The sequence below is a fragment of the Ceratosolen solmsi genome, unplaced genomic scaffold, assembly GCF_000503995.2.
Source record: "Ceratosolen solmsi marchali unplaced genomic scaffold, CerSol_1.0 scaffold47, whole genome shotgun sequence".
In the NCBI taxonomy this organism is placed as follows: Eukaryota; Metazoa; Arthropoda; class Insecta; order Hymenoptera; family Agaonidae; genus Ceratosolen; species Ceratosolen solmsi.
In genome coordinates, this window is record NW_011948419.1 from 578,455 (window position 1) to 591,828 (window position 13,374).

General features: G+C 33.2%; 5 protein-coding genes across 5 annotated transcripts; 3 read left to right on the forward strand and 2 right to left on the reverse strand.

The window, feature by feature from the left end:
• Nucleotides 1–2,377: 2,377 nt before the first annotated feature.
• LOC105360493 (histone H2A) lies at nucleotides 2,378–2,806 on the reverse strand. The gene has a single exon (XM_011497398.1). The coding sequence runs from the start codon at nucleotides 2,769–2,771 to the stop codon at nucleotides 2,394–2,396; it is 378 nt and encodes a 125-aa protein (XP_011495700.1). The 5' UTR covers nucleotides 2,772–2,806; the 3' UTR covers nucleotides 2,378–2,393.
• Nucleotides 2,807–3,041: 235 nt separating this feature from the next.
• Nucleotides 3,042–3,513, forward strand: LOC105360494 (histone H2B-like). Its single transcript, XM_011497399.1, has one exon. The coding sequence runs from the start codon at nucleotides 3,055–3,057 to the stop codon at nucleotides 3,427–3,429; it is 375 nt and encodes a 124-aa protein (XP_011495701.1). The 5' UTR covers nucleotides 3,042–3,054; the 3' UTR covers nucleotides 3,430–3,513.
• Nucleotides 3,514–6,352: 2,839 nt separating this feature from the next.
• On the forward strand, nucleotides 6,353–7,812 carry Dhrs4 (Dehydrogenase/reductase 4). The gene is made up of 5 exons (XM_011497402.1): nucleotides 6,353–6,528; nucleotides 6,775–6,952; nucleotides 7,068–7,292; nucleotides 7,362–7,496; nucleotides 7,574–7,812. The coding sequence occupies exons 1-5, from the start codon at nucleotides 6,428–6,430 to the stop codon at nucleotides 7,742–7,744; spliced, it is 810 nt and encodes a 269-aa protein (XP_011495704.1). The 5' UTR covers nucleotides 6,353–6,427; the 3' UTR covers nucleotides 7,745–7,812.
• Nucleotides 7,808–9,667, reverse strand: LOC105360495 (peptidyl-prolyl cis-trans isomerase E). Its single transcript, XM_011497401.1, has 4 exons — nucleotides 9,499–9,667; nucleotides 9,009–9,178; nucleotides 8,556–8,918; nucleotides 7,808–8,186 (listed from the first exon to the last, which is right to left on the reverse strand). The coding sequence occupies exons 1-4, from the start codon at nucleotides 9,530–9,532 to the stop codon at nucleotides 7,869–7,871; spliced, it is 885 nt and encodes a 294-aa protein (XP_011495703.1). The 5' UTR covers nucleotides 9,533–9,667; the 3' UTR covers nucleotides 7,808–7,868.
• A 1,278-nt stretch (nucleotides 9,668–10,945) lies between these two features.
• On the forward strand, nucleotides 10,946–12,645 carry Ssadh (succinic semialdehyde dehydrogenase). The gene has a single exon (XM_011497403.1). It carries the CDS (start codon nucleotides 11,037–11,039, stop codon nucleotides 12,561–12,563), a length of 1,527 nt encoding a protein of 508 aa, XP_011495705.1. The 5' UTR covers nucleotides 10,946–11,036; the 3' UTR covers nucleotides 12,564–12,645.
• Nucleotides 12,646–13,374: the final 729 nt, after the last annotated feature.

A 13,374-nucleotide genomic window follows, 5' to 3' on the forward strand; every position in this document is an offset into this window, starting at 1 on the left:
AGCTTCGTTATTACATATATTCCATGTCTTTTATGACAAAGTAAAGTAATAATACCCAATGTACATGTTACTGAATCCTTGAATTTTATAAATTTAGTCTTTAAATAAAGAAAGAATGGCAGCGTTGGAGGGGAAGGAATGAATGAATGTATGCTCCAATGAAAACCCATATATTCCGAAATTGGAGAAAACTACGTAAATGAGGTTGCGCGTATTCGCAAGTGAATGAGGTTTGTGGAATTCAATTAGACAGCATTCGATATTTTCGTATCGAGTGCGAAATGATTTTCGTGGCTCATTGCAAAAAGTCTTGCGAGTATTGTGATTTTACGTTTGAGTAATGAAGTGGAGATTTTGGCGGCAAACGAATTAGGTTAGGAAATGCCGTGGCGGTAAATCTCCGCGCGTTTATCCGTTGACGATTGTCGTTCAGGGTGATTGCGGGAGGGGGCGGAGGGGATGACGGTCGTCGGGGTCTATCGATATTTGACTTAATTAATAATGTCCTCGCGGCACCTTATTTCGTTACTAAACTAGGCGTAATGGCATACTTTAGATAATTTAGTCGTCACTTTGATGATTTCGGACCTTCGATTACTCGCGGTGCTGGGGAAGGTGAGCAGCTGCGAGGATAAACTCGTGGGTAACATCGTCTTGACGACGTCCCGATCAATATGCAAGAATTTGATAGCGAGGATCGAACGAACTGTCACGGGGCGACGACGGGGAGGAGGGGGTTGTGGAGTCATTTTCAAACAGACGAACGGCAATTCTTGCTTTATCGACCGAGTTTTTCCCAGTGAGAGCGAAGCAACTCGTCGTTACGACAAAAACCGCCAGACTTTTCCTATTGAAATGGCAGATAGCGGAAAGCAGTTATCGCTGTCTCGAGTTAGCTCGACTTGGGGAAAAAATCGGCCATTCCGGCCATTCGATTAACGGGGAGGGTCGAAAGAATCTGGGAAGGTGAGTCGGCGATGGAGTCGGTGCGACATTGCGCCTGCAAGGGAATTCGAAGTTGTTTGATTTGCGAAAAGGAGCGCCAGGTTGCCAGGCGAGACGCGGTCGCTGATTTGAAGGTTAGGAACCGTTCGCGTTCCAAGGTCGGCCGTTGGCGGCCATACGCTCGCGAGCATCTCGCGATCACATGAATTAACAATGCAACGAAGAATCTTGGGCGGTACTTCGGAAAGCAATGCTCTTTTGGTGAATCTTTGTTCGTCAGCGATTGAATTTAATGGAAAAGCAGTGTCGCAAGCTCGCAAGCTCGCGAATTTTCTCCATCGGCTTGCCGTCTGTCGTAAATATAGCTTTTGCGTCATACGCAAACCTCTTGTTTTTCGCAATTTTTGGCAAGTTTTGGAAAATGCTACTTCGGTACCCTTCCGACACTTATGACTATTCGAGGGGAGCTTGCATATTCGAAATGGATTTTAATTTTATGTTTTATGTTTGAGAAAATAAAAATTTTCAATTATAAAAATATTAACAATTGTATATTTATCATTTTTTAGACTTGTTATTAATTAGTGATTTATTCATGATTGATTAACTTGGGATGCAATACTTATTATATTCTAATATTGTTGTGTTTATAAAGTTCTAATGAAAACATTCCCTTTTACATTTGTCGATGATCCTTCTTCCCTTTAACCATTTATTTAAATTTGTATAATAAAGTAAATAAATTTTTTCTAGCATAGTATATAATTATATTTTTATTATTGGATCATAGTACTTTTTTTTATTTGCATTTCTGATTAGCTAGTGATTGGAGTACCTACTGATCATGGGTGGAGTATTTAATGATAAAATTATCATGCAAACTTTATTCTGATTAATGTTTATGATCTTCCATATTAATATTGATTGGCGATCATTATGATCATTATATCCTTGATAATTGCGTATACTTTGAATGAGGATTGGACTGATTTATTCGATTGAAGAACAATTTGATCATTCTTTAAATTACACGGATTTGGTGTTATGACTTATTAGTTATTTAATGAGAAATAATTTCGTATCTGTAGTTTACCTAATGTTTTTAAAAAGAATTGATCGATCCTGATGCAATTGTACTTCATAGCAATAATTTCGTTGGTATAAGTACATTATTGTATTTAATAATTATAAAATCTTTTGAACTCCGTTACGTACGTATAGTGAAACATATTATGTTTTAAATATTGGATTTTGATTTACAATATTTTCTTTATATTATGAGCGTAAAATAGCATGTAGCAGTAATATTTTAAAAATTAAATATTTGAGTTTTAGAATATAAAAATAATTAAAAAGAAAATCTATCCCAAAACGTTATTTAAGAAATGGTGGCCCTGAAAAGGGCCGATATGTATAAAAGTATGTGGTGGTTTTGTTTAAGTAGCGATTTACGCCTTTTTTTCGGTCTTCTTGGGCAAGAGAACGGCCTGGATGTTGGGCAGTACTCCACCCTGGGCGATGGTCACTCCCGAGAGTAATTTGTTGAGCTCCTCGTCATTACGGATGGCCAGCTGGAGGTGACGGGGGATGATACGGGTTTTCTTGTTGTCCCGAGCGGCATTGCCAGCCAACTCGAGGACCTCAGCCGCAAGGTATTCCATGACGGCTGCGAGGTAGACCGGAGCACCGGCACCAACGCGCTCGGCGTAATTGCCCTTGCGGAGGAGACGGTGAATACGTCCTACGGGGAATTGGAGTCCGGCTCTGTTGGAACGGGTCTTTGACTTTCCCTTGACCTTACCACCACCTTTGCCGCGTCCGGACATTACGAGTTGCTAGATTTTAGTTTAACGGAGGTATTAATAGAGACGAGCGGATGTCGTCAACGGGAGTCGATCATAGACTAATGTAAAGCGCTAAGGGGCTGCTTGGGGCTTTTATAGGTCGCCATGAGGCGGCTGGTCGGGACATTGGGGGACAAAGCCTCGGTGGCCGAGTGGTGGGGACAGGCGCGACGGTGATTGGTGCGGCCGTGACGGTGGCCAGCAGTTATAAGGGAGGGAGAATCGGTGGTTCGAGCATTCGATAGTCCTCTTTCGAACTTTCACTATGGCACCCAAAGCGAGCGGCAAAGCAGTGAAGAAGTCGGGCAAGGCCCAGAAGAACATCACCAAGGGCGACAAGAAGAACAGAAAGAAGCGCAGGAAGGAGAGCTACGCAATCTACATCTACAAGGTGCTGAAGCAGGTACACCCGGACACTGGTGTGTCGAGCAAAGCCATGAGCATTATGAACAGCTTCGTGAACGACATCTTCGAGCGCACCGCCGCCGAGGCTTCGCGTCTCGCTCATTACAACAAACGCTCGACCATCACGTCCCGGGAAATCCAGACGGCCGTGAGGCTGCTGCTTCCCGGTGAGCTGGCCAAGCACGCCGTCAGCGAGGGCACCAAAGCTGTCACCAAGTACACCAGTTCAAAGTAAATGCCCGTGGTTTTTTGTTTGCAGTCCCGCAGCACCGGACAGCAAAAATAAATATAAACACCATAACATCATCGGCCCTTTTCAGGGCCACGACATACCTTATTAACGTATTTCCATTCTATTGATACCGAATGTATTTGAATGTATTAATTGAAAATCAATTAATCCAATGTATAACAATGAATTAGTTAAATAAATGTTTTATATTTAAATTTGGCTGATTCTATTGTAGTATGTATGGTAAATATTATATAAATTATATAAATATATATATTCTATTCTATTATGTTGGTCAAAAAGTTTATAATAACGAGGATATTAATTATTTAACTAAATACGTTATAACTTGTAAGTCTTGTAATCATAAAAATGGGCTTATTAGGAGAATATATGAATTTTTCTTAATGTGTGGGTGGGTGTTGATAAATAATCACTGATGTAAATCATTGATTTAAGTAAATTTAATCAATTTGTTTTTCTTTAAAGAAAATTATATTTTCGTGTGTACGTTTCAGGTAGGCATGAACATTTTTTTAAATTTAACTATCAACATGCATTGCGCCTAGATATAAACGGGTAGATAAAGCAGTTGAAAGGTAGTAATTCTGTAGTGATTATTCTGAACATTTCTGGAATATTAGGTATATTTAAATTTCAACTCGAATAAATTCTTAATTCATAGGCGATTAAAGGTCGATAAAATTATTTTTAGGAAATAAGTAAATTAGGGGTTGAGCCAAGTCTGAAGGATCCGAGACGGTTGTCATGTCCTTCGTATTGAACGGGCGAATATCTTCCTCGCGCGTATAAAACGTCACGTAGGTTTGAGCAGATAATAAAGGATAATAAAGGTAAGGACCTTCCAAGGATCCATCTTGATATATTTTGAATACCGGATTGAACGGTCGCATCTGCACTTTTGCGATTACTCAAAGTTCAAATTCACATTTAATAAAAGATAATTATATTATATAGGACATGAGAATCTAAGGATTTTTCTTTCATTGCTTTTCCCATTGATAAAAGTGCCTCAGGTAATTATAGGTCAGTCCGTGTTTGCGTGTATTGTAATTATTGTGCATTTGTAATTTTTCAAAGGAGGGGAAATTAATGTTATCTTGGGCTTATTGTGTTAATTTTCTATCTAAAATGGTAAGGATAAATGTGGCTTCTGCTTGAAAATTTGATGTCTAGCGACTAATCGCTCGTTACTCGGTATTAAAAATTTTTAAGCATTTGAGTAAGTATTCTCACATAATAATAATAATAATAATAATAATAATAATAATAATAATAATAATAATAATAATAATAATAATAATAATAATAATAATAATAATAAATTGCCGTATGAACGCAATTGGAGCAATTATATTATTCCCGTAATTTTAAAATTATCGGTTTACGGTAATTGTTTTAGGGAATATTCTATGGAAGTATCGATTAGCAAAAGTGCAGAATATATTTCGTCTGAGAACGTCGACAAATATGAATTCTTTGCTCAAAGATTAGGGACGAATTGTAATCGCAATTTAAATCATGCATATATAAGATTAGATTACAATAATTATGAAAGTATTTTTGTTCTTTGAATAAGTTTAAAATTTATGCAAGGATAAAAAATAAAAAAAACATATAATAATAACCGAACAGAGAAAATTGTAGAATATATATATATATATATATATATTAAAAAAAAAAAAAAAAAAAAAAAAAAAAAAAAAAAAAAAAAAAAAAAAAATTGAAATTTCATTGCAGTAAAATAATCTTCATAAGACGTTACTTTCAATTAAAATAATAGTAATGCCAGAGCATTGTGTTACTAAAGAGTAGCACACTTACGTGACAGTTGATAAATAAATGAAAATTAAAAAATTGATTAAACAATTATCTGGGCATTATCATGTTAAATTTTTATGTTGGCGTAGTTATGTGACCCGAGTAAAATTGTTGTAAAGAAGATCGAGCGTTTTGCTTCATAAACAGACCATTATGAGAAAATAATGTAGCTTCTTAAGAAATATACAATAAACAATCAGCAGTATAACGGTGAAAAAGAATTCTATTTCTGCACTTTGATATGGAATGGTCAAGAAAGCCAACGAAAATAATAAGAAAGAAAATCCGAAATGAAAGACAAGATTATAATGCATAAATTAGCAATACAGTGTGTCGACAGTGTGACTTTATCGTTTTATTACCATTGCTGTATAATTCACACTGTACGTGTACATTTTATAACGAGGAATTGAAAAAGCAGGAGAAAGTCTGGTAACTCGTATTTTAAAAATTAACATCAAGACTTAATACGCTTCTTTATTTATAATATTAAAAATAAAAAATTGTGTAGTCTGCATAAAGAATATGGTTATTCTTATTTAGACTTAAGGTAATGTAGTAAAATTATTGTTTAAAGGACGAGGATAAAAGAACAAGATAATATAATAATGATTATAGGAGCGTTTAAAAAAAGGAAAATTTTAGATTGTTTCTTATTAATTTCAATTTTTATTCGAATTTATGAAAATTCTGAAAAAGCGCTCTTTCAAAATCATTAAAAATCCATTCGCCATAATGCTAGAGGAAGAAAAAGAATCGTTATCAAAATAAAATTCCTATCTTTCACTTTTTTTAAGTCAAAAAACCCGCGCACTTATTAATCAACTAATGTGAAGATAGACCATTTTAGAAATTAGAATTAATATTTACGTATATTCGAGTGACAGTGGAAAATCATTGAAACTTAAACTGATCCTATAATATCTTTAAGTATTATCACAAATTTTCTCAAATATTTCTTGACTTATATTTTTAAGAAATATATCACACAACGGACTCTGGTAAACATATGATAATTAATAAAGACGTAAACATATCAAAATTTTATAAAATAGAGACATAGTAATCAAGAATATATTGAATGGTGATATGAGACTTTTGTATCACTCGGTTATTGCAAGTTGGCGTAAGAATAAATTTTAGTGTCCTCTATGCTGCAATGGATAAAGTTGTACGAGGCTTAAAAAGTTCTACAAAATCCTTAAATCAATGTTGTCGATTGGAGGAGAAAGTTGCCATTGTAACAGCCTCTTCTCAAGGGTAAATCAATCAAATTATTATCCATCGATTATAATCTACGAATGGGTAATACAGGTATTCATTGGTATTGTATTTATTATTAGCTGAGGGTTATTATTTTCAAATTAACGTTACATCATTGTGCTTAATGTGAACGTTGCTAGAGTCAAGTCGACTAGTTTGCTCAGGCTTTTAAACTACCGGCACATAGTACTGAAATTGTCTTTAAAGTATTAGAATTAATAATTTCACACGTTTTATATTTAGGATTGGTTTTGCCGTTGCTCAGCGCTTAGCTCAGGAAGGGGCGAAAGTGATAATATGTAGCAGGAAAGAAGCTAACGTCAACAGCGCAGTAGATAAACTTAAAACGAAGGGGTATGAGGTTTCTGGAATTACTTGTCACGTTGGAGTAGACGAAGACAGGAAAAAACTTCTAAACGAAGTATTAATACCTTTATATAAACATATAATATTTGTTGTACCGATAATCATATAATTTGTCGTAACAGTAATACTCTTAAATTAAATTCTTATAAAAATAATTTACTTTTTCATAGGCTATATCAAAATATGGTGGCCTGGATATTTTAGTATTAAACGCAGCTGTAAATCCATCGATAGGTCCAGTGTTAGAGTGCAGCGAAGCTGTTTGGGATAAAATATTTGAAATAAATGTGAAAAGCACATTCTTAATGATGAAGGAGTCCTTACCGCTACTTAAAAAAAGCAAATCACCATCCATTATTATTATGTCCTCGATTGCTGGCTATCAGCCGTTTGATGTAATTAATAAACTCTCAACGGGTAAATCAATTTGTATAGTAATAATCCATAATCTCTCTTTTATGCAGATGCTTGGAGTATACTCGATTTCAAAAACAACTTTACTTTCTCTTTGTAAAATAACTGCTCAGGAATTAGCGAGAGATGGAATTAGAGTAAATTGTATCGCACCTGGTGTCATAAAGACAAAATTTTCCAATTTCGTACATATTTTTCAATAATCTTTTCTTACTATTATTACACTTTATATTTCTATATTTGAATGAAATGAAATTTTTAGTTGCACAATTCAGAAGCAGCGAGTGAAATGATAATCGCTACAATTCCAATGCAAAGATTTGGAATTCCCGAGGAAATTGGATCAGTCGCAGCATTCTTAGCAAGTAGCGATGCCTCCTACATTACGGGAGAAACTATCGTAGCTGGTGGAGGAATAAAATCAAGACTTTAAAAATGAAGTGATTTAATTTTAACGATAAAAAGATTTAATAATTTAAAAAAGTTTTATAAAAAATTATAATAATATCTCATATAAATATATTATTTTATATTAAATAATAAGCCATAATAAATTATTAGGTAAGTTCTCCGCAAGATGTGATAACAACTTTTTGCGTAGGAGTTCCTCCCTTTGTTCCATATTTTTCCATTTTTTTTAAGACATCCAAACCGCTTAGAACGTGTCCAAATACAACATGTTTTCCATCGAGCCAATCTGTCCGTGCCGTACAAAGGAAAAATTGGGAACCATTTGTATTTGTACCAGAATTTGCCATTGACAATGTCCCTGGACCCGTGTGTTTGAGTTCAAAATTTTCATCTTCAAACTTGTTTCCGTATATTGATTTACCGCCGGTTCCATTGTGGTTTGTAAAGTCTCCTCCTTGACACATCTATTTACTTAATAAGGAAATTAATACTAATAAAATTTAGTGCTAGCTTGACTACTGGTTAACTTTAGTATTTTTCATTTATCCCTCTTGAAAATGTTTTATTATATGTTTTATTAAAAATTTGATGCAAGAATTTCAAATTAAATTTTGTCCGAAATGCAATTTTCAAAAATATATAAACAAATATGTATATATATATATATATATGTGTGTGTAAAGGGCAGATGTTTAACAGCACAATTTGTTTAGAATAAGAATTTTCAATAATTAATTGGTAGAATTTTTGTAAGTAGTATAAGTTCAATGAAACTTATAAGAATGACGAGTAAAGGATAATGAAGTATATACTGATAATGAAGTAAAGGATACAAATTCTGGAATGATTCTGTGAAATGTACTACCTTGGTAGCCATAACCTTTTTCATGAGTGCATAAACTACGAAAGTTTTCTGCAGTTTTTGGAACAATGTCCGATCTCAACATCATAATTATTCTTCCTAGTTCTTGTTTACCCACGCCTATATCAAAATATACTTGAGGATTTTGCTTTGTTTTTTTAATTGAAATATCGTCGTCTTGTTTGCTTGTTTCATCGTTTGTGTTTAAGGTTTCGCCAGCGTGCTCCTGTAACCAAGAATCATCCGCCCAAACGGGTTTGGAAGAACCCTCTTTAATTTTCTGTGGCTTAGCTATATTCACTCTAATTGTCCGACCGAATAATTCAGAATCATTCTACACAGCAAACAAATAAATAAATACATGAAACTTTATCGTCGATGAGATTAACACGCGTGTACAATAACATATGACATGCAAATTTACCATATTATCTATAGCGGAAGCAGCATCTTCGGCAGTTTCAAATTCTATAAAAGCAAATCCTCTGTGTTTTTCCGATTCATAATCCAATGGTATTTGAACATCAACGATTTCACCAAATGGGATAAAAGCTGCATTTAATATTTTTTCGTCTACTTCTTCAGCTAATCCACCTACGAATTTTCATAATTATTTATTCCACAATGCCTTATCTCAATTAAATTGTAATTTACAATATGTAATATTTATTTTAAAAGTAAATAAATATTGCTACAATAACTTTGGTATAAGTTTCATACTCTTTCTTCTTACGTTACAAAGTCTCATTTTAAATGACAAAAATTATATAAATATAATTTTAATTTTAATTTTGTTGATACACTAAAAATATATATTATGTGTTGGCATGGTTTATTCATCCCCTCATTTATATCATTATTTATATCAATTACTTATATACGCTGTGAGACATTTTCAAAAAATACATACAAACCTACGTAAATTGTTCTCTTTGCGTTCCCACTCATATTGTTTTTAAATTAATATTTAATGATATTTAATTACAGTTTATATTGTCGACATCGGCGCAGCTAATAGTATCGTGGAAATGTTTAATGAAGTATTAGGTTATGTGTCCGCTGTGTATAGTTATACATGTCACGTCAATATCAATCTTATTGTCGTTCGTGTAAATAATTGATAAAAAAAAAAAAAAAAAAAAAAAAAAAAAAAAAAAGGACAAAGTTGCCTACAATTTATTGAGCAAAAAAAAATTTAAGTCTACGTTAATTGATAAAAGTCGTCATATAGATTAGATAATGGTATAACCGTGTTTAATCGAGGAAAGACAATTGAATTGGGAGGATCAGAATTTTACCTACGATTCAACGTTGAAAGGAGAAAATATTTTATTCAAGGTAATATTATCACATTGATATGACATTGATATGACATTGATAATTGACATTGGCTGCGTGTAATGCCCATTCGGTCTTTACAGAACAGTTATTTGTATTTTTTATTTCCACATAATTTGATTGTATCAGTGTGGTGTGCAATAACAATATAAAACATTTATTTTATCAAATAAGTATATGAATTTTATACAAAAATACGTGAAAAATTGAAATTATTGTAGTAAAACAAAGTTATGACAGGACAATAATCAATAATTTAAACTTAATAATTTATTAATAATTGATTAATAAATCCAATATAAATGGCTATAGTAGAATATCTCGGTAAATGTCTGAATATAAATAAATAATATGTAATTTGTATTAAGCTATTTGCTACTTATTAAACCTCTATATATATATATATATATATATATATATGTGTGTATATATATATATATATATATATATATATACATGGTTATTAATTTTAATTATATTATAAAAATATCAACTTGAAATAGATAAACAGTGTCATTATAATTTCATAACTTTTTGAATAATTTTAATTACCTGTTTTTAAGTTATATAATTATTTTATGGATTTTGTATAATATCCATTAATTGAATTGATATTTTTGAAATACATGAAATATTAATGTTTATAAACTATTGAAATAAATAAATTAATAATTTCAGATTATTAGATATTTTCATAAAAATAATTTAATTGCTAAGCAAAGGATTATTATAATATTTTTATTTATTATTATTTAATTAAAAATCTTATGCCAGTCTTCTGGCCATTTAATGTTATTAATAGTGAACTTGTGCGCACACGCGCAAACAAACACAAAAACAAATAAACAAAGGCACAACACTACAGCATTGTTTCATCTAATAATATAATTATGTATATAATCTTCTTTACTTTATTTTTATGTATTGTATTTATTTACATTAAAGCATCGCGCTTATTATTAGTTTGTAAATTGCGATTTGATAATATTGAACAAAAAAATATACGGCGAAACGATATTTTATAAATAACGAATTGATTGTTATTATTAATAAAAGTAAAAATATTATTTCTGTTCAGTGCATTATAGCGAAGCGATTGCATTCCAATAACAAAATGCTCGCCCGACTCATACCGATTCACGGAGCTTTTCCAAAATCTTCATTTTACTCATCCTGCCGATTAATGGCCAATAGACAAAATTTAGGATTAATCGATGGTCAATGGGTGAGCGCTCAAAGTGGCAAAACATTTCCAGTCTTAAATCCAGTTGATAGTTCGCCTATCGAACGCGTCCCGGACATGGATGCGACAGACACTCGCCTAGCGATCGATGCCGCCGCCAAATCATTCAAAACCTTTCGCAAAACATTAGCTAAAGAACGGAGCGAGTTGCTTAGATCGTGGTACAATTTAATGGTGAAGCACGCCGAGGATTTAGCCAAAATTTTGACCCAAGAAAATGGCAAATCGCTAAATGAATCTCGAGCCGAAGTGAAATACGGCAATTCGTTTATCGAGTGGTTTGCGGAAGAAGCCAGGCGAATTAACGGCGAAATTCTCCAGGCGCCATTTAAAAATAGAGAATTATTTTTATTGAGACAACCCGTTGGCGTTGCTGGCTTTATAACTCCGTGGAACTTTCCACATGCTATGATAACGAGGAAAGCCGGGGCCGCCTTAGTAGCTGGTTGCACGTGCGTTGTTAAGCCCTCCGAGGACACGCCACTGACCGCTTTAGCGATTGCTCAGCTGGCGGAGGAGGCAGGTTTTCCAGCCGGAGCCATTAACGTCGTGACGACAAGTTTGGAGAATTCAATCGGCGTTGGCCAAGAATTGTGTACCAATCCAAAAGTTCGTGTCCTATCTTTTACAGGCTCGACCGCGGTGGGAAAAATTTTATATAAGCAGTGCGCTCCAAGCATGAAGCGCTTGAACCTTGAATTAGGTGGCAATGCACCTTACATTGTCTTCGAATCGGCGAATGTTGATTTGGCCGTTAATGGAGCAATGTCAAGTAAATTTAGAAATACGGGGCAAACTTGTGTTTCGGCCAACAGATTCTTCGTGCATTCCAAACTCTACGACGAATTCGTATCCAAGTTCATTACTAAAATAGCAAGTGATATACGACTGGGAGACGGAAGTAAGGAGGAGAATACGCATGGGCCTTTGATCAAAGAGAGTCAGTTGAAAATAATTAACAGTCTTGTTGATGATGCAAGAGAGAAAGGGGCCACTATTCATTGTGGTGGTAAGCATTTACCCGATATTGGACCACTATTTTATGCACCTACTGTGATAACCGACGTTACCAAAGAGATGGAAATATATGCGAGAGAAATTTTTGGACCCGTTGCTGTGATACATAAATTTCACGACGAAGAGGAAGTCTTACAGAAAGCAAATGACACGCCAGTTGGATTGGCTGGTTATTTTTATTCAAACGACATTTCACAAATCTTTAGGGTGGCAAGGGATTTAGAAGTAGGGATGATTGGTATTAATGAAGGATTGATTTCTTGTACGGAAGCCGCTTTTGGTGGAGTTAAGGAATCTGGAATTGGAAGAGAAGGTTCTAGTCATGGAATCGATGAATATGTTGACATCAAATATGTTTGTATCGGAAATATTCAACATTAAACGAAGTAATAGCGATTCCGCCATTGCGGGGAGTGCATGATTTATAAAATTTTATTACTAAGTATTTTTGCTTGTTCCTTTTGTTTTTCTTTTCTTTTTTTTCTTCTTCTTTTTTTTTTAATTTTATTTATATTTCGCAAAATTATGAATATTTTACTATACATTCAAATATGTAATTAACGTCCGTTGCACATTGCAACAGTTTCTAAATTATTTTATAATATTGCTAAAGATTATAGTTTTTAATAATATATTATTTCCTTCAACATTTTCTATTCTTAAGTTATTAAAATTTACACAAAGTATTTTTTTATATAAAAGAATTAATTTTTAACATTTCCATATTATTACTGTACAAGGATCAACAGTATATCTCAATTTTTATTTTAAATTAAAAAATAAGAGTGTAAATTCTATGCCATAAGCATATTACTAATAAAAACATTTTAACGTAATACACACACACGCACACACACACACACGCACGCACGCACGCACGCACGCACGCACACGCACACACACACATATATGTATATCCATATATATTATAATAGGCATGCTCAATTTTTTAATAACTTTTTTGAAAGTCATTTAAAAAATTATAAATAATCTAATATTTGTTTTTTTAGATTTTCTTCTGTAAAATGTATGTTAATATAATGATTGTCCATGTTGAAATGATTTCACGATCTACAAGACAATAATCGTCTAATGAAGTTATCCTATTTGTTTAGTTGTTAAAACTAATATTTCAAATTTTTAAATCTAATGTTAGTACTATTATAGTATATAATATTACACATGCAAAAAA